The sequence below is a fragment of the Lutra lutra genome, chromosome 16 (assembly GCF_902655055.1).
Source record: "Lutra lutra chromosome 16, mLutLut1.2, whole genome shotgun sequence".
Taxonomy (NCBI): domain Eukaryota; kingdom Metazoa; phylum Chordata; class Mammalia; order Carnivora; family Mustelidae; genus Lutra; species Lutra lutra.
Genome location: NC_062293.1, coordinates 25,589,344 through 25,609,324, shown reverse-complemented (window position 1 = coordinate 25,609,324; position 19,981 = coordinate 25,589,344). Strand labels below are relative to the sequence as shown.

General features: G+C 58.4%; 1 protein-coding gene across 2 annotated transcripts; it reads left to right on the top strand.

Annotated features, from left to right (window-relative positions):
• The first annotated feature begins 3,257 nt into the window (after positions 1-3,257).
• Positions 3,258-19,759, top strand: SAMD14 (sterile alpha motif domain containing 14). 2 transcript variants are annotated; one of them, XM_047708081.1, is made up of 11 exons: positions 3,258-4,139; positions 7,450-7,504; positions 7,751-7,831; positions 13,271-13,437; positions 14,077-14,365; positions 15,121-15,208; positions 15,308-15,382; positions 15,465-15,624; positions 16,827-16,946; positions 17,030-17,185; positions 18,052-19,759. In XM_047708081.1, exons 1-11 carry the CDS (start codon positions 4,131-4,133, stop codon positions 18,205-18,207), a joined length of 1,356 nt encoding a protein of 451 aa, XP_047564037.1. In that variant the 5' UTR covers positions 3,258-4,130; the 3' UTR covers positions 18,208-19,759. The 2 variants fall into 2 exon arrangements, with proteins under 2 accessions (XP_047564037.1, XP_047564038.1); XM_047708082.1 differs by lacking the exon at positions 7,751-7,831 and having other exon boundaries at positions 3,558-4,139.
• The last annotated feature ends 222 nt before the right edge of the window (positions 19,760-19,981 follow it).

Here is a 19,981-nt window from a genome sequence, read left to right as displayed (position 1 = left end):
ATCACATCCGTTTGGGCTTCTCGTCCCCTGTAAATAGACCAAGCCATCTATCAGTATTTCTCGGCCCCCTCCCCACCGCCCCCCGCCCCCAGACGTGCCCCTACCCCCTGAAAGAGCTGGCTGTCTCAGTACCCGGGCCCCTGCGCTTCACGTCCCCTGCCGAGGCAGAGGGAGGGGGCGGGGCTAGGTGGGCGGGGCCGTGGGGCGCTTCCGGCCTCTCGGGCCGGCACCGCCCCTGCCCCCGCCCCCCCCGCAGGACTGCGTCTCTGTATATAATATATATATGTATGTATTGTTCCCGGTTTTGTACGGACCATGCCCTCTGTCAGGTCGTCCCCATAAAAGCAGCCCCCAGAGCCTCGCTGCCTGGTTTCTTGATTCGTGGGTGGGGGCGGCAGGGGGAAGGATAGGGTCGTCTGTCGGTGCCCCAGGTACCCTGCTACAGGTGACTTCTTCGCTGTGAAGATCCTTCTCATGGGGAGCCTGTATTTCCCGCTTTCAGCAAACTCCCTCTTTGCCACCATTTCCCCCATCAGCACCCATGCTTTTTATCTATTCCTCTTGGTTAGGGCTGGGGTTTCTAGAGCGTCCCTTAGCCCCATTGCATTGCCTCTTTTTAGGAGGCCTCTGGCAAAATTCGGAGGCTGGGTTAGATGTGAGACGGTAAGGTGAACCGCAGATCCCTTACCTGAGAAGTCTAACCTCATGGGGATAAGCAGCCTCTACTCTCACAAGGCACCCTGCCTAAGGTCCTGAAGGATTCAAGGTCACCTGGGGGTGGGTGGGAGGTGAAATGTCAGAGCAGTTTTGTGCCCAGGGTCCTAGAGGATCTTTCTGTCCTAGAGAATGTAAATAGCCCCAGGCCCCTGCTCTGTGCCAGCACAACTCACCAGCTCTAATAGAATGGGTCTGGCAGTCCAGATAGATGCCAGGGTCCTAAGGACAAGATTTGGTGAAGTCCCAGAGAGCGCAGAGAGCAGGTGGGAGGTAGGGCCAAGGCTCAGTCTCCAACACCAGCCTTGCCTTGCTTGCTCTGGGTGCTGGAGTGTGTATGTGTGAGAAAACAGAAGCATAAGGCACTTGCGCTCAGTGGCCTGGCCCCCAAGGGGATTCTAACATTCCCTTTTGCCTGAAGGAATGAAGTCCCAACATCAAGGCTCTTCAAGGTTACTCTGATGGGTCCCTGAGAGCACCTGAGGTGACTGATCACTACCAGAACTCCATTGGCAGTCAGTACCTGAGGCAGCCACTCCCTTGAGGACAGTTTTCTCACCCAATTCTCATGTCAAGCCAAATTCAGACTTCCCACTCCTTCCTCTCAAAAATCCTACCCCGCAGGGCCAGAGAGTGACCATCCAGCCTGCTACCCCCTTTGGGGGGCATCTGGAAACCTGGGGATGGTGACCATGCCTCTCAAGGCATCTTCTCTGGGTGGCTCATCTTTGGGACGCTTCTGGGAAGAAAGATCCAGATCATGGCTCCAGCCAAGAAATTCCAAGATGTGAAGTGGCTTGACCAACCTGGGTGGGAAGGTCGACGTGGGGTGGTGATGGCTCCTGCTGGTCTGACTGGAGCTCTTTCTAGGTTGAGGTCCTGCTGCCCGCACTGCCCCCCTCCCTGCCCATCTTTCCTGTGTATCACATGAGGGGCCCGCACATTGTATGTTCCAAATGGTCGGCCACGTGGTCCCCTGTTTCTAAGCCCGAGTGTGTTGTACGGCTGAGGCGGGGGCGGGGTGCGGTTTGCTTTGAGTTTCTCAGGCCTAGGATGTGACATGACCATGAGCTATGTCCACGTTTGGGGCTATGTCAAGTGGCCATGGGCAGGCCCATGGGAGGCTTGTGGCCTCAGCCCTGCCCTGTCATCTGCTCCATTCTCAGGAGTTTGAGCAGCTTTGCCACAACCCCAACATTTGCCATGGGGTGGGGGGGGGAAATCAAATGAGGAACATTTTCTGAATTCCCTGAAGCTTGAGCATCACTAGGAACAGGGGTTCCTCTCAGATCCTATGGCCTAGAAGACACCCTCCCACAGAACCCGCCCCCGCCTCCCAGCACTGATGTTACACACCCATGATCTCCCTATTTCCTACAGGCCTATATAACACTCCCTCACACACTCAGATCTTACCAGAGGCCTGAAAACCATGTCCTCTTTCAAAACCCCAGACTTAACCCTGTAGGATGTCACCCAGAGTCCCCACCGCCTCCCCAGATCTCCACAGCACTCCACGGCTGCCAGCAGATTCTGAAGACACGCAGAGACTCCCAAACTCCCCCAGGTATCCTAGGCTACCTTCAGCCCTCAAAGCTTAATAATTCTGTCTTCACCCATAGCCTCAAGACCATCCTGGCTCAACACACCACCTCCCACAGCCCCTCGGAGATCTGTGACTACAGAGAGTCCAGAGGGTCCTTAGGGAACTGTCCCTACAGGCTGTACCGCCCTGCTGAGCTCTGGACCCCTCTATCCAACCTCACCATTTGCTCTTGGACAGATCGCTTTCATTCTTCAAAGTTTCTGTTTAACCCCCTCTTCAAACTGGGGTGATAGAAACAACTAGGTTTATTGTGAGAGTGACATCGACAATCAGGGAAAAGTGCTTAGGGCGATTCCAGCACTGTATGGCAGCTTGATTATTACACTGTCTCCCCGGGGTTGGCCTGCCACCACCTCCAGCTCACCACTCCAAGTGTGATCTCATCCCTGCCCACCCTCCCTCCAGGACTCCAGCCTCAAGCCAAGCCCTCCTCCCTCGGTGGCCCGTGGTCCCCAAATCTGATCAATTTCTTCCACTCTGTATCCTGAATAGTGCTCAGCTTGATCTGCAATCTTCACGCCTACTGCCCTCATCTCTCATCAGCCTCACCAAGGCTCCCCCTGCCTCGGCCTGCCCTCTCCAATCCACTCTTCACAGAGGAGCCAAAGAGTTCTCCCTAAAAGGCAAATAAATCGGAGCCCCCTCACTCCTCTGTTACTTTCCCCTATGGCTCCCAGGATAAATGGCAAGCATTCCCTCCACCCCCGCACCTTCGCAGCCTCACTCCTCTTCCTACCTTGCCCTCCACCGCCCAGCCCCACTAACACTTCTACCCAGTCCTGGCCTGCCTGGTAGCCAACAGCACCTCCACCCGGGAGGCTCCCGGATCACCTCCACTTTCACCCTCACCCACCCCCAGGCCGCGCCGGCGTCCTCCGGTGCGCTGTCTCGGCGTCGCCGAAGTGTCCTCTGTGAACCGGGGCTCAGGGCACCCGGGCCTGTGACGGCCTCCCCACTGGTCTGTGCCCGCCCCCCCTCCCGAGGAGCCCCCGACTCCTGGGCCCGGGTGGTCCTGTTTCCCGCGATGGCCTCAGGCCTTGGCGCACACGATTGCTCGATGGACGTCCAAAAATTGGATGAATCGGGAGCCTGCACAGACCTCTCAGAAGAGGCGGAAGCCGGGTGGGTCCGGAGGCGGGGCTGCTCCCCCCCCCACCCCCCGCCCCGGACTTCCGCGGCCGGAGTAGTAGCGGCAACTCGGAATCCCCTAGCCCTGCCGCCGCGCGGGGCCGCCTCTTCCCTCCCCTGCTGCCGCCTCCGCCCCTTCTCCCTCCCTCCCTCCCGCTCTTTGTCTCCCGGCGCCGGCCTCCCCGCCACGCGCCCCCCGCACCGCCCCTTCCCGGGAGACCCCAGCGGACCCCAACGGACGCGACGCGACGCGTGTGGGCCTGCCCGGCGGGGGGCCTGCGTTAGGCGGGTGGCGGGTCGGGGAGGTGGTTCCTTCCCTCTCTCCCTCCCCCCTCCCTCGCTCACACGCACTCACACAAACACGCGCACACACACGCGCGCACACACGCGTACACGCGCGCGCGCACGGAGCATCCTCCCGTCAGGGCTCTGGTCCAGCCCCGCCCGCGCCTCCCGCTCCCCGCAAACCCTCTCCTCCTCTCTCGCTCCCCCCATCCCTTACGGCTCCCGGACCCTCGGCGCCCGCTCCCGCGCCCGCCCCTCTCCCGGGATGGAGCGGCTCGAGCCCGCCCGCAGTCCCCCGCGGCCGGGGTGACGGCCCCCCGCCCCTCCCCGCCTGGCCCGCGCCCCGAGCACCATGGGCCTGAGGGGCTCCCGCGGCGCAGGACGCTGAAGATGATTGATGCTGGAGGTGAGGACCCCGACGTGGACTGGTTAGCAGAGCCAGGGTCACCGGGGCTCGCGGCGGGACCCTGAGTGGGGTCAGATAGGGCCTTTCTTCCCCATCCCTGGGGGGCTGCGCGGAGCTGGGGTGCTGGGCAGTCGGGGGAGGGGGCGGAGATAGGATTTGTGTCCCTAATCCTCTCCCTCCCGGAGAAATTAATTTTAAAAAACTGGTGTGGGGGGAGGGGGAGAGGGCTTAACTCCTTCTTGCTCGGCGCGGAGTTGGACGGCTGGACGGGAGAGAAACTACCTGCCCGGCCCCAACTGGGAGTGCGGTAGGTGCCCTGGCCTCCGCGGTGCGGGGAGCGCTGTCCCACTCGCCCATCGCCGCATCCCAGGCCTAAGGGAGGGGGCGCCGCTTTCTCCAGCTCCTACTGCCCCCCAACCCCCAGCCTCCCCTCCCGGCCTTTCCTTCCCGGTCTTTCCCAGTTGCACTTCTGTCTCGGTCTCTTTCTCCTCTTCCAGGGCCCCCTTCCTCTTCCCTGCCCCGCTGGGGCCCGTGCCTCTCCCTACAACCGCCCCTTGGCTCTCTCCTCAAAGCCCTCCCTGGAGCCTCAGTCCGAACCGGGCCAAGGGATCCCGGCCTCCAGCACTGCTTCCTCTGCCCAATACATCTCTTTCCTGCCCTTTCTTGGCTCTCTCTGCAGCTCGGGTGGACAGTCTCCACCAACCTGTCTGTCTCTGTTCCTAGTTCCCACTCCCCTCTGGGGCTTGCGCATCCTTTTCTCTTTCTCCTTCCCTGGCTCTCAGGAAGCCTCCTGTGCTCCCAGAGAAGAGTCAAAGGTCACAGGTGCTACTCCTCTGGAAACTGGAAGCTTTTGTAAGAAAGAGTGGCCTGGTAGCCCTGGTGCCCAGACTGTGTCCTGAGGGACAGGTTTGTTTCCACCTCGTGGCAGTTCCTGGTTAAATGTGTGTGTGTGTGTGTGTGTGTGTTTATGTGTAGGAGGGTGAAGGTGGAGGGGAGCTTCTCCAAAGCTCCATTTTGGTGAGAGGGGCCTGGTGACCTCTTGGATGGCCTGCTTTCCAGGGTTCCCCATGGAACAGTGTAGGATGGATCCCCCAAACACACCCCAGATAGCTGACGGAGGGAAAGAAAGCCATTTGTGCTGAATCAGGATGGATTAGACACAGGTGTGGGCTGGAAGGCCCAGCCTAACCCCAGATGATACCCGAAAGACTCTGTCCACAAGGGGGTCTTCACCCTGGACTGGGACTTTTAATAAAGAACACATGGGATCTCCATTCTCAGCTAATGTAAGAGAGGAGGCACCACTACTGGCCTCAGAGAGCCTCTTTCTGATGGGAGAGGCCGTTCTTATCTCGAGAGGGTCCCTAATCTGATGGGAATACCCTCCCTTCTCCCCAGGGAGCTCTCATCTGATGCAGAGGAGATCTGACCCATATCAGGGAATCCGTGAAGTATGAAAAACCCCTATTTTCCAGTGGCTGGGAAAGGGTGAATTTAGAAATTGTGTGGACAAATGGGAAGAGAGTGGGCTGTCTAGGATAGCTTTCTGGAGGAGGGGGCAGCCGGGTCCTGGTCAGCTGAGGCTTTGTGATTGAACAAGGCAATTTTGCTCATTCTTAGGGGCAACCTCTTTCCAAGACGGCCCTTCAGGCAGGAAGAGAGGTTCTAGAATTTCTTTGCTACTAGCACCCAGAGTCCAAGAATGGCAAGAGAGTTCTTGGAGGGCCCATGTCCCCTGGCCCTTTCTCACACCTCATTTCCTGCTTTCAGCCCCAAACATCATCCACAGGGCTTGGGGTGGAGATAGTTTAGAAGCTTTTTCCAGTCCTAGACAGGTTGGCCAGCTCCCCTTCCTCTCCCTTTCTCCCTTCTCCCTGCAGGGTCCTCTCCTCATGTGCACCCCTCCAAAATTGCAGACCATCCCCCAGGATAAGGCTGGAGGGCAGGAGACAGGTGGAGTTTGAATTCCGCCTCTTCTCTCTTGCACCTCAGTTTTCCCATCTGTAAAGTGGGCATACTAAGAATCTCAAGCCCACACGGCTCACCGTGAGATGGTGTGTATGTACTATCAGGAGAGAAATGTTGGAAAAGACCCCAGCAAGCATGAGGCCTAGCCTTCCCATGCCTGTCAATTGCATGTCTAGCCCAGCGCCCTGCCCTGCTCACGGGCACCTGAGTGTCAGCAGTAACTGGAAATCATGTCCCAGCCCTGCAGCGTGCCCCTGCTGCTGAGCTTCCCCCACCTCCAACCCCCGTCCCCTTGTCCCCCCCTTGCTTGGTATTCCCCTTCCCCTCTCACTCCCAGGCCTTGGTTTAGGGCTGCTGCCATCCTGCCTCTGCTGGGAAGCCTGCCCAGATTGTTTCAGCTGCATCTGTCCCGCTTCCCCACCTGCCTCCCTTCTTGCTTCCCACCAAAAAGCAAAACCAAACCAAGTCCCAAGCCGTCTCACTTCCTGCCTGAACATACTTGCAGCACAAAGATTTGTCCACTGTGGTGCTGTGAGTACTCCTCATACCCTTCTGCATCTGTGAGTCTGTCTGGAACGGGGAGAACTGCGAGTCTGTCAAGAACAGGGGCCCTGCTGATGGTGCCAGGTTCCCAAACAGCTCGTATTCAAAGGCAGGTGGTGAGCACACCAGTGATGGGGGGCGGGGAGCAGGCAGGACTGGGTGACGGATGGCATGATGGATGGGGGGGCTAGTATGAGCTGATGGATGCAGAGATGGGAGGGTGGATGGATGGATGGATAGACGGACAAATGGATGGCTGAGTAGGTGGGTGGGTAGATGGATGGAAGGACCTGGATTCTGCTCCTGAGTTTGCCATCGCCTTGTTATGTGACCTTAAGCCAGTCATTCTTCCCTCTGTTTCTTTATTTGGAAAATGAGAGGATTGCATTTAATCATCTCCCAAGATCTCTCCCAGGTTTGCTGTTGGACAGTTTATGATGATCAAACGTTTTGAAGGAATGCTGATGATGGAAAGACCCAAGACATTGTGGGGGAGGGAAGGTTCAGTGAGCCATGTGAATGCACACAGTAAATCAGCCTGGACCAAAACCACAGGACTCAGCCTGTGTCTACACTCTGAATTTGCTTCTACCCCTACTCTGCCATGTCTGCTTTCTGCCCCAACTCCCATCCTCTGGGTTGTGGTTCCGATGACTTCTTCTCCAAGGGGCTGGAGCAGGAGTTCTAGGGGAAGGTGAGGGGCCAGAAGGCCAGGAATAGGCAGCCAGGGGCAACCCCCTTGTTGCCCTCCACCAACCTGAACCTCTTATCCATCATCTTTCTTTCTCTCTTCCCTCAGCTCTCTCGAGTCATGGCTTCTTCAAAGCTACGAGAACCTGCGGATGAGGTTTTTGGTAAGTTCTGTTTGCTCTAACTCTAGCCAAGGCCACCGGCACTGGGGGGATTCCCTCTGGGACTTCAGTGTGTGTCTTTGTGCCTTTGTGTGTGTGTATTGTGGCCTGGCTGCCTGAGTCTCTGCCATGACACTCTATGCTAAGGACAACCACGACGATTAAGGGTCTCCATTTATGAAGTGCTGCCTCATGCCAGGTGCTAGGCCAAACCCCCAACTCACAATGTCGTTTATGCCCCGCAATAAGGCCAAGAGGAGTGCCCATTGTACAGACGAGGAGCCGAGAGCACAGAGTACCCAAGTGGCTTCTTTAAAGATCATGTGGCAGGTTAGTGGCAGAGCTGGGACTAGAAGTCCAGACTGGGTGGCCGTACACCTGTATCCCAGCCCAAGTGACAGCCATTACAGCCATATCTCATGGCAATGGCCCTTGGCCTACAGGATATGTGTGGAAATCAAATGCACAGAACAGAGTCGCAGTGCCCCCAGGCCAGCCTGCTCTAGACACATGGGGGGTGGTGTGCACACAGCACACCTGCCTGCTCCATCGTGTACCCCTGCCATCTTTCCGTTGTGGGTGGGGGGTGGTGCAAAGCCCAGGCAGGGCAGAGTTCCCAGCATGCACTGGGGCGGAAGGGCTGGTTCCCAGCATGCACTGGGGCGGAAAGGCTGGTTCCCAGCTGGATTTGGCGGAGGAGTCAGGGAATAAGGAACTTGGAGGACCACGAGGAGCATGGAGGGAGAGGTTGAGACAGAAGCCCTTGCCTGATGCCTGTAGCATGTGTATAGCCCTTGGGACTCATGTTAGTGTGCACGGCCTCAAGGGGCTCCCCGGCTTCTCATCTCTCCCTTTCCTTCCCTCTCCTCCTCCCCCTCCCCAGCTCACCACCTTCTCCCCTGTGCAGCCACATGCCTCCCAGCTCCCAGGAACGCTGTTTTCCCTGGCCTCCCTGGGGCCACGGACTCCTCCAGCCTCCAGCCAGCTCTGGGCCTCAGACTCTTGGGTCTCACCATCTGCACCAGGCCTGGCCCAACAGAAGCGAGCTCCCCCTCTCCTAGGCTTCTGGGCCTCCATTCCCACCCCCAGCCCCAACTCTTCCTGTTTTCCTTCTCCCGGACCTGCTGAGGTAGCTGGCTGCCTGGCCTGCTTCCTGACGGGCAAGGCAATTAAATATTCACGACTCCCCACTGCCCAGGGCTGGAAAGAGAAAGACCGAGAGAGACCCACCCACCCTGAGATGGAGGAAGGCCAGACAGGCAGGTGGAGCAGGGGTCCAGAGGTGAGGCAGGCCCCCACCTTGCTTCAGAAATGCCTCAGCCCCCTTTGCTCCCTAGACCCTCCAAGATGAGCCGCCTGCAGTCCAGATGTGGCCCAGAGTCGGGAGAAGGGCCCCTCTCCCCAGCCCCGGGAGTCTGGGCACCGTGGAGAGGATGGTGGGCAGCTCCCTGCCCCACCGCCCAGAGCGGGAAGAACAGGGAGCCAGGAGGACTGGATGCTTCCTTAACTCCCTCTGCACCTCTGGCCAAACCTTTCCTCTTCAAGCCTCAGTTCCCCCACCTGTAAAATGAGGGGTTGGACTCACGAGCTGCTCCCATCTCTGCCTCAGAAGAGGTGTAGCAGGCTTGGTCCTTACACCCTGAGCCTCTGGAGTCAGCCTACCTGGAACCCTGGCTCCTCCCTTCCCTGGGGCAGATTAAGGCTGCCCTGGGGATCCTGGAGTCTCTTCCTCCTAGGGTTGTGGGGAGTTTAAATGAGCTAGTAATTGTTAAGCTCTTAGAACCGGTGCCTAGCACAGCGAGAGCTCAGTCAGTATTAGCCTTTATTATTCTGTTCTGTCCTCAGTCCTTGCTGCTTGCTGATAGTGCTTGGAGATGCCATGTGTCACTGGGGAACAGGGAACAGAAGGCTTCCTCCCTCAGCTCAGCCCCAGGGCCTGGAAAGGCCAGAAGCAAACCAGGGGCCTGGAAGGAGCCGGAGGAGTGGTGTCAAGGCTGGGGTCCCAAACAGCAGTCCTTTGACAGGACCTCGCCTCTCGCCAAGCCCCCACTGCCACCCCTGGACACCTGCAGCAGGCCCTGCGGGGGTCCACACTCCCCAGCGGCCAGGCCAGTCCCCTCTCCTTGCAGGCTCCTCTGGCCCACACCATCCCTTCTCCTTAGAAAGCTCCTTGCTCTTCCTACAGCCTTGGCTCTTTCTCGTCTCCCAGACCTCAGCCAGGCTGCCTCATCTAAGACAGAGCCCCCAGCCCCTGCCTGTCTCTTTCTTCCCCTCCACAAATACTCCGGGGACCCCATCGTGTGTCAGGCTCTGTGCGTGCAAGGCCCCAGGGAGACAGTCACTGCCCTCACAGGGCCTGGCTTCCAGGATGAGGAGTGTGTCCTGGGGAGGAGTGCCCCGCAGAGGAGCACTGGATAGGGATGTGACAGATGTGACGGATGTGACGGATGTGGGCATCAGTGCTTCCCTGTGCCTTGAGGCCATCTCTGCGGGGCAGTGCACTGGCCCCGAAGTATAACTTGGTTTCCTCAACACTGACTGAGCCCCTGCTCTCCCCCAGGCCCAACCCCAGGCTCTCTGCGTCCCCAGCTCGCCCCTCTGCATTGTGCACTTTACCTGGGTCATCTTATTTGACACTCACACAACCCTGGAACGGAGATACTCCTCTTATGACCCCATTTCACTGATGAGGAAGCCAATCCCTAAATGAAAGGAACTTGCCCAGAGTCACCCAGGCAGCAAATGGCAGAACTGGATTCAGCCCCGGCCAGCCGGCTCCTCCTCTGCTGTACAGAGGAGGAAACGTGGGGAACACTGAAGGGGTGAGCTGGAACCCCCCCTCCCCACCGGTGCCCGACTGGAGGGCTGAGAGGCATGGATTTTATGTTATTGACTTTGGGACCCCCTCACCACTCCTCAGCCTTACCCTGGGTTTCAAAAGCAAACAGTTATAGGACAAGTCAGAAAAGTGCTTTAGAAGGTTTCCTCTAGCCTATGGGAAGTGGGGGGGGGGAGGCCGACTGGAGGCCCAAGGCAGGGAGAACAGGATACCTGGAGGCTGAGGCCAGGCTTGGGGAAGGGACCGGTGAAGACCTGAGTAAGGCAGTTCAGTCCCCAGGGAGAGGAGAGGCCAGGTTCCAGGGCTGTGAGGAAGCAAATCAACAGAACTATGTGGGTTTTTTTTTTTTTTCCTTCATTAAAATCCCATTTTCTAAGCACCTCCTACATGCCAGATACCAATTCTGGATGAGAGCCATGAACAAAATAGAGGAATGTCTGCCCTCACAGAGCTGACATTCTAACACGCAGAGAGACAGTGAACTAAGTCAGTAAAATAGACAGCATACCAGAGAATGACACATGATGCAGGGGAAAACCAGGTTGGGGATTTGGGGGGAATTGTACAATGAGTGGTCAGTAAAGTCGTCAGTGAGAGAAAGCATTTAAGCAAAGGCCTGAAGGAGGCAAAGGACAGAACCCTGTAGAAATCTGTGGCAAGAGCCTTGCAGGAAAAGGGAAGAGGAAGTGCAAAGGCCCTGAGGTACAGTGAGGCTTGTGTGAGGAAGACCCAGGAGGCTAGGATAGCCAGAGTAGAGGGAACAAGAGGGAGAAATAGAAGCTCAGAGTGGTAAGAGGAGCACAGACTGAATCCGGAAGGCCCCTGGGAGAACTTGGCAGTTACTCTGCAAGATGGAAGTCCCCGGGGGGTTCTGAGCACAGTAGTGACAAGGGCTGACATGTTTTATCAGGATCACTCTGGTTGCTGTGGTGTTGAAAATAGACTGTAAGTGGGAAAGGGAGCAAAAGGGAAGACCAGCTGGGAGGCTTCTGTAATAACTGAGGCAGGAGGTGATAGTGATCTAGACCAGGGAGGCTGTGTGTCCCCCTCTCCTCTCTCTTCCCCTGATTTCTCCTCCTACCCCCCTTCTCTCCCTTCCCTTCCTCTCCTCTTCTCCCTTCTTTCCCTGCTCTCTCTCCTCTTCCTCTCCGTGTTTATGCGCACATGTGCATATGCGCACACACAAACACAGGGAAATAGCAGTTTTATTGCGGGAAGTGAGAATTACAGAGAGGAGCCAAATGCATCCCATCATGCGTTCTGGGACTGTCACTCAAGGCTCATCGGGTCGTGGCCGGCCTTCCACCTCTACCCGCTGCCATTGCCCTGGATTAATTTGAATCTAATCCAAAACATCATACCATTTCGCCATAAATATTTCAGTATGTCGAGATGTATTTCGAAAGTAGAGCTAACAGGAATTGCGGCTAGATGAGTTTGGAGAGTGGGAGGGAAAGAGAGTCAAGGGCGACTCCAGCACTTGGCCTGAGCCATCAGGGAGATGGAGCTGCCAGTCATAGCCGGACACAGACACTGAAGCTGCCCGTGGCACATCCAAGGGGAGGGGGGCCAGGAGGCAGAGGGCCTGGGGAACTCCTGGCTGGAGCTGGGACTGAGGGAAAAGCGTAGCTCGGGGCTGTTTGCATCGGGTGGATGGGCCTTTCATGGAGCCAAGGAGCAAAGGGGAAGCCAGTCTGAAGCAAGGTGGTGGGTTCATTCCGATGGATTATTTGAGGACTCGGGTGTGTTTGACCCGTTAAGTTCCCTGGTGGGTGATGAGGTGCCCAAGCTTGGAATTCAGGGGGGCTCAGGGCTGAACCAGTAGGTGATAGTGAAACCAGGCCAGCAACTGGGGTGGCTTAGGGGGTATCTGCAGACAAGAGAAAGAGGAGCAGGCAAAGCTGGGTCAGCATGAGTGATGGGATGGCGGAACCCTGAGATCGTGGGGCAGGGGAATGGGGAAGAAAGGTCTTAACCCGTGCTGGATTTGGAAAGAAACTCTTCTGCCTGGAGGCCCTAAGCTTGGGGACACTGCAGAGCAAAGGCTTCATTCCCCAGGGGGAGCAAGTAGGAAGAGAAACTAGGAGCAGTCAGGTTTACGCACGGTCCATTGGCTTTGCCTACTCTTCCTTGTCTTCATCCAGGACCCAGCCCCGCACCACTGACCCCAGGATGGGAGAGGCAGGCCGGCCGCGTGGGGACTGGGTTTTCCTTGATGCCACTACTGTGCTCCCATTCAGCCCGGCTGGGTCTGAGTGCAGATCTGGGTATGGCACAGCAGGCCAGAGTTCCAGTGTGGCCAGTCAGGCTCAGAGCCCAGACCACTGCTAGCTGGTGGCTGCAGGCGAGAGACTGAACCTCTCTGAGCCTTAGTTGGCTCAGCTGTAAATTGTACGTAACCGCGGTCCCTAGCTCCCTGAGTAGATAAGGTGATGTATGAACATTCTGGCACACAGTAGGCTCTTCTTAAGTGGTAGCTGTTATTACCATCATTGGTCTGGTCTCATCCCCAGCCCTCCTCTCCACAAACCTACCCTCCAGGGGCCCTGGAAGGGGCGCCCCCCCGCCCCGCCCCTGCACTTCCCTACTGCCCAGCATTGCATACTCACCAGCCTCCTCTCTTGCAAACTCCCACCCAGCCTTAGACTGGCTTTGGTGCTCCCTCCCCTGACCCATCCAAAGAGGACTGTCCTGTCCTCCTCTGTGCCTGTGAGAGGTCCCACCACACTGCTAATTTCTGTGCTGACGTGTCTGGCTTTCTCCGAGACTGTGAGGGACCGCACTCTCCCTCTCATTGGTACTCCCTGTGCTGGGCACTCAAACCTTTGTGGAATGTCTGGGGGTGTGAATGCTGGAGGCCCGAGGGCGGGGGGCCTCTGGGCTTGCTGTCCTCACGTGTCTGGTCTCTGTCCCCTTCACCTGGTTCACAGACCTGGACTTGGCTGTTCCAGAGACCGTCAGACTGGACAGCAGTTTACACAAGGCCCGAGCCCAACTACTGGCCAAGGGCCGGAGACACCGGCCCTCTCGCTCCAGGCTTCGGGACAGCGCCAGCTCTGCAGAGGATGGTGAAGGCTCTGATGGGCCAGGAGGCAAGGTGGGGACAACCCACCCAATCATTGCCCCCCACCCCGAAAATCCCTCCAAACCCTTTTCCAGGGAAACCACAGTCCCAGACTTCTGGCATAGTAAGGCGAACAGGGATTACCCGCATTCATTCTGGCTCTCCTGAAACTTTTTTTTTTTTAATTTTTTTTATTTTTTCAGCATAACAATATTCATTATTTTTGCACCACACCCAGTGCTCCATGCAATCCGTGCCCTCTACAATACCCACCACCTGGTGCCCCCAACCTCCCACCCCCCACCCCTCTCCTGAAACTTTTAAGGAAGGTATTATCATTCCCATCTTACATGTGGGGAGACTGAGGCTCCGAAAGGTTCAGTAACAAACTCACACAGTTAGGGAGTGAGGGAAATGGGATTAGACCCCAGGCTATGGGACTGAAGCCCGCCCCCCCCCCCCCCCCCCCGCGCCGCCAAATCCCCCCCCCCACTCCTCACTGCCCAGCCACCCCCATGGCCCGTGGGCACGAGGACAAGCCTCCCTTCCCAAGACCCCAGTCCGGGCTCCTCGCCCCAGAGGCTCCCTCGCAGTTTGCAGAGTGAAACCAACTCCCAGCCCCTGGGGAAGCGGGGAAGAAGGTTGGCAGTGAGCGGCCGCCCCTTCCCCCAGGTGACCGACGGATGCGGGAGCCCCCTGCACCGGCTGCGCTCGCCTCTGCACTCGGGCCCAGGTTCCCCGGCCGGGGGCTCTTTCTGCCTGGAGCCTCCGGGGTTGCGGCGCAGCCTGGACGAAGACGAGCCCCCGCCCTCGCCGCTCACACGCTACCGGCCCCTGCACAACGCCGCCTCGCACGAGGGCCTGGCCGCCGCCTCCTGCTCGCCGCCCCGCTCGGCGCCCTCCTCCGACAGCTCGCCCAGCTTCGTGCGCCGCCACCCGCGCGCAGAGCCCCACAGCGAAGGTGAGTGGCAGCCGGTGCGGCGTCCCCTGCTGGAGAGCCCTGGGACTGCAGCGGCCCCTCCGGTCGTTCCGCGCACCCGCGCCAAGCAGAGGGTTGGACCAAGTTGGGCAGGGCGGTGAGGGACGAGGAAGGGGTGGGGTTGGGGGGACAACACACTGTGGCTTCCTCCATCGCTTACCCAGCGCCTACTATGTCACTGTTGGGCACTGGGACACACAGGGAAACAGAGGCACTCTTTGCCCTCAAGAGGCTTGCAGTTTGGGGGAGAAACATTCTAATAATTCCTTATAGTTTAAGGGAGAAGTGATCAAACCACCCCTTAATTAAATATGTAGTTACAAGTTGTAATAAGTGCACGGTTGCGGCGGGGGAGGGGGCAGCACATAGCGGGGTGAAATGACCTTGCGGGGAGCCTCCTGTAAGGCTTCTCTGAGGAAGTGACATGTGAGCCAAGATTGGGTTAGAAGTCAGTCAGGATAAATGAGCAGTGAATAGTAGCGGTCCCTACTTTCTCATGGTTTGCTTATGGCTTTCATAGCTATTCCATGAAATAGGCAGGTTTGTTTCCTGTGGGTCAGGGGTTAGCCTCATATTTGGGACGAAAGAAGCTCAGAGAGGTAGAGTGATTCCTTCAAAGTCACACAGCTAGTGAAGGGCACCCGAGCCAACTTGCCTGCTTCTAAGTCAAAAGAGGCAGCTGAAGGAGGCAGGCAAGCCACTCCACAGGCTATTTTCTTCCCTCTCTTCCCCAAAAGATGACAGCCGGGATGCCAGCCCACCTGAGCCTGCCAGCCCCACCATCGGTCTGGATAAGAAGACTCGCCGAAAGTTCCTGGACCTGGGGTGAGTGGAGGAGGGGCCAGAAGCAAAGGCTTGGAGCCTTGGGGTGCAGGGTAGCACAGCGGGCAGCACTGCCCCACTCCCCCCCACCCTCCCTCACAGGGTCACCTTACGTCGAGCATCCACTAGCAAGAGCCGGAAGGACAAGGGCAGCAACCGCTTGTCCATGGGCAGCAGGTAAGCTTCCGCTCATAGTTCCGGGGGGGGTGGGGCGCCCACCCCACGGTGCCCACACCCATGCTGGGTGCTCTCTCCACAGGGAATCAGTGGAGGGGTCCAGCAGGTCAGGGGGCTCCCCGTTCCTGCCCTTTTCCTGGTTCACAGACAGTGGCAAGGGCTCGGCATCCTCTGGCAGCACCACCTCGCCCACCTGCTCCCCTAAACATGAGGGCTTCAGCCCTAAGAAGTCAGCTTCTCAGGTGAGTCCATGGCTTCCCTGCCCCCCATATGGGCCCCAGACTCAGGTGATGTGAGGGGGTGGGGCTGGGATCCAGGCATTCCTGGGGTCCGTTTGTCTATCTGTTTGTCTATCCAGTTTGTCTATCCATGGAGCCATTCTGTGATTCACTAGTTCATCCATTCTCTGAGTTCATTCATCAGTTTCTTCACTCATTCACATTCTGAGTAGTTCCTCCCCTGAGTCATTCACCATATTCAACCCACTGAGCACCAGGCTTCCCTCGTTAGCCACCCAGCCTGAGGCCGCCCCCATTTGCGCTCTTCTGCCTGGCTCCCCACGTCCCATCCCAGTCGTCCCAGTCCTCCCAGTCATCCCAGTCGTCCCAGCGCCGGGCAACCTGTGTGGTGGGGTGAGGCTTGGAGGAAATCGGGATGAAGGGGACCCAAACTAGCTAGTGCTCAGGAAGCAGGGAGAAGTCAGGGACAGAAGCAGCCACAAGTGTCTGCTTCTGCTCATGCCACGCTCTACTCTAGACAAGACTCCAAGGGCTGCTTTGGCTTTCCTTTCACAAAGCGCAGGTGTGCTTATCCCAGTTGTCCGGATGAACGACTGATGGCCCAGAGAGAAGGGACTTGCCATGTGGGTTCAATGCGGGCTCCATGCCTGTTCTGTGGTTGTTCCTTATGTGCTACTGGGGCTGAGGAGATCAGAAAGCTGGGAATTCAGGGGAGAAAGAGTTCCGTCTAACTTGAGACTTCCTGATTTCGTATCTGCACAGACTCCCTCCGTCTCGTCCTTGCCTCGTGCTGGGCCCTGGGATAGCAGGATAAACGGACAGCCCAGGGCTTCATAGAGCTTCTGATCTCTACCCAGGCAGGCACTTAGAAGCCAGGGTGCTAGGGGCTATGATGGGGAGGCACAAAGGGAGGACCCCCGACCTAGCCTGGGGGAATCCTGGTCGGCTGCCTGCAGGAAGCGACACCTGGTCTGAGACTTCTGCCATTCCTGCTAACTATTCTGCCTCATTTCTGGCCCCACGACCTCCGAGAGGTCTTACATCCTGATGCTTCCCGTGAGTGCTTCAGAGACTAGGAGGCACTGAGCAACTCCTGGTGCCCAGCCCCCAACTTAGCTCCATCCAAATGCAAGCAGTGGGTTGGGGGACTCCCTTGGGCTTGAGGGTGAGCTGTTTCCTCAGCAGCTTATACCCTTCCTCTCTAGGAATCCACCCTGAGTGATGACTCCACGCCCCCTAGCAGCAGCCCCAAGATCCCCAGTGGTCCCCGGCAGGAGACCAAGTGCTCCTACCCCTACCACACACTGTCCCAGTCTTCAGATGAGGTAAGCAAGCCCTGGGCTCTGAGTGTTGGGGCGCAGGCCACGGGCCAGGTCTTCCCCCTCACCATCCTTGGTCTCTACCCCAGTTCCTGGACGAACCTCTCCCCACGGTCCACCACTGGACCAGCCAGCAGGTGGGCCAATGGCTGCACAGCCTCAACCTGGAGCAGTATGTCGCCGAGTTCGCTGCGCGGCAGGTGGACGGGCCCCAGCTCCTGCAGCTGGATGGAAGCAAACTGAAGGTGTGTCAGGGGAGGAGAGCGGTGACCCAACTGGAGCCCAAGGCAACCTTCCAGGATTGGGATCCCCCCCAAACCCTGATCTTTCATTGCCTCTAAGGCCACTGCCCTGACCTCTGACCTGGGCAAGGTCCTTGGCCTGATCTTTGTACTCTAGCACGGGTCCGCTGTCAGACTTGAAACTCCAGCCCCGTCCTTCAGTTTGACCTTCAAGCCCCAGCTCAAGGCTCCAGGTTAACATTGACCTCTAGGACCATCAAGAGTCAGATTACCTGACTCTTGACTCTGAGTCCCTTGCCGTCATAAGAAAGCAGGCCTCTGCCTGATCACCTTGCCTGATTCTCAGTCTTGGAGGCTGCTGGTAGTCAGGGGAGGTCGGGGAGGGGGGGTGGGCTCAGATCTCTGCACTGAGAGGTTTCTAGCCTGTTCCCCACCCTCTGCTACATTGCTTAGGCAAGAGGTGGTGAGGAGAGGCCCCCAGGGAGTCTCTGCAGTAGGGAGGGGCCTCGGCCACTGACTAGCAGTGTGACACTGGGCAAGTCATTCCACATCTGTGGGCCTCTGAGGGCTGGGCAGGATGGTGCCAAGACTGAACTCCCGAGTGGAGGAATGGGAGCCGAGGATTGCCAGGGGTCGGGGCAGGGGGCAAAAGGTCTGGTACCCTCCATCATCCTCTTTCCGAAACGCTCCCCTTCGGAATTCCTGCCCTGGTTCTGATCCATGGGCCCGTCTGGGAGGCAGAGGCCACACTTCTGGGAGGACCTACTGAGCTCCAGGCAGAGTACACCCACCTGGGGCACCGCGAACTGGGGGCCAGAGTTGGCAAGGGATTCTGGGGCTCTTTCCCTCACCCTTGAATTCCTCCCCAGAGCCTGGGGCTCAGCAACTCGCATGACCGGACGCTAGTGAAGCGGAAGGTAAAGGAGCTGGCAGCCGCCGCTGAGAAGGAGCGCAAGGCCCGGGAGAAGGCCGCACGGCAGCGGGAGAAGCTCCGGCGCCGGGAGCAGGAGGCCAAGAAGAGCTAGGGGAGGGCGGGGGGCAGGCACTGGCACCCAGGCGCTGGTGGCCGCCGGGCTCGGTGGGCACAGGCCTCAGCGGGGAGGCGGGGCCTGGGCGCCAAGCTTGGGCTGGCCGGGCCCCACACTCTCAGGGGGTACACGCCCTCTCTCACCCTGTCACTGTCTGGACCCAGATCCCCCAGAAAGGGAGACCCCAGGAGAGGGCCCAGTAATAAATCCAGTTTTAAGGACTTGTTTGGCACAGAGTTCCTAGGGGAGCTGGCAGGTTATGGGCAGAGGACCGAGAGGCCAGGGCTGACGCAAGTCGGGGAACCCTGAGGCACATGGGTCAGTCTGATCATCTACCCTCAGGCCATGGCCATGCTGGCCGGCCGTGAGCTAGGGCACCTGCCTGCCAGCTGGCCTGTCTGCCTTCTAGAGGCTCTGAGATAAGGCCTAGGTCCCAGGGCTCAGAGAGGCAGGAAACCTCTCAGCAGGAGCGAGTGGACAGTCACTCCTCTCCAGCCCTCCAAGGTGGCTGTGTGCTGGAAGAGCTCTCTTATGCTCCCAGGGGAGGCTGGTAGGTGCTGCGGCAGCCCGCACTCAGGGTAGACTCCCAGCCTCCACATGGCGGGAGAGCACAGAGAGCAGCAAGGGTAGCCCACACAACCTTGGCCAGGACTTTGGGAGTAGGAAGGGACGATGAAAACGTCCTTCTCTTTCCCCTTCCTGGTCCTGTGGGTCCCAGTGGTGAGATGACATCCATACAGGTCTGCCCCTCCTGGGGCCCACTCAAGGCCTGGTCTTTGACCTACTCCCTGACACAGGGCCCACTTCTATTGCTCCCTCAAAGAACGGCTGAGCCCTCTCTGGGGACAGAGCCAACTTGGGAGCTGGGGGTATGTGTGACAGAGGAACCCCTAACACCCCTAACCAATGCTTAGGTCACACTGAACAGGTGAGCCCTCACCCCAGCCAGGTAGAGAGGCAAACTCTAGTAGGAGTTCCCCTGGAATCTACTGGAAGGGTTCATCAGCCGTCCCCCATCTGCTCTGGTCCCTGTCAGGGTCTCAGTGGGTTCCAAAACTGGCACGCTGTGCAGGCTCTGGTTCTCTGGGCCATGACGAAGGGTTGGGCCAGGCCCCTGGGTGGGGCTGGGATCTATCCTGTGAGGAGGAAGCATTCAGGTACAGCACTGGCCAGTGACCAGCGGGGCTGGGGGCCCTCTGGTTAGGAGTCCACCTCCCCCTTCACCTGCCCGGAGCGGTGGACAGGACCCAGTGCATGCCACCTCTCCTCGTTCCTGCTCTGGGGCTGTGGCTCCAAGGCCATCCCTGCTCTGGCCACGGTCTGGTCCCAGGGACTCAGCCCTTTACTTCTCTCTGCCATCTGTATGGGGAGAGGATCCACACAGGAAACTGAGCTATGGGGGCACTGGCACCATCAGGGTCTGCTGGAGAGGCTGGTGGGGAGGGCGGAAGGCACCCAGGCCTTTGAAACGATCAGGAGCTGTATGGGCACCCACCTGCATGTGAAGGGAGGGTGGTACTCCATTTATTTCAATAAACACTTACCATGTGCCAGTGACCTTTGTCTGCCCCCGCTGGGAAGCTGGGCTGGGGCAGGAGGCAGCGCCGGGCCCTGAGCGTGGAGGGGTGACACATCTGCCCCCCAGGGCTGCTGTGTCAGGTGTCCTGAAGGGATGGCTCTGCCTGGCGGTGTGCTCATGGGATGCACTGAGTCATGCCCTGGGCTGGGTATCCCGAGTGCGTCATATGGCAGTCACAGGGTCTGCGGTCTG

Excerpts from the sequence above, each read along its gene's own strand:
- SAMD14 (XM_047708081.1), top strand. Across the intron at positions 13,438-14,076 it reads CTGATGGGCCAGGAGGCAAG|GTGACCGACGGATGCGGGAG; the intron begins GTGGGGACAACC and ends CCCTTCCCCCAG. Across the intron at positions 15,209-15,307 it reads CGAAAGTTCCTGGACCTGGG|GGTCACCTTACGTCGAGCAT; the intron begins GTGAGTGGAGGA and ends CCTCCCTCACAG.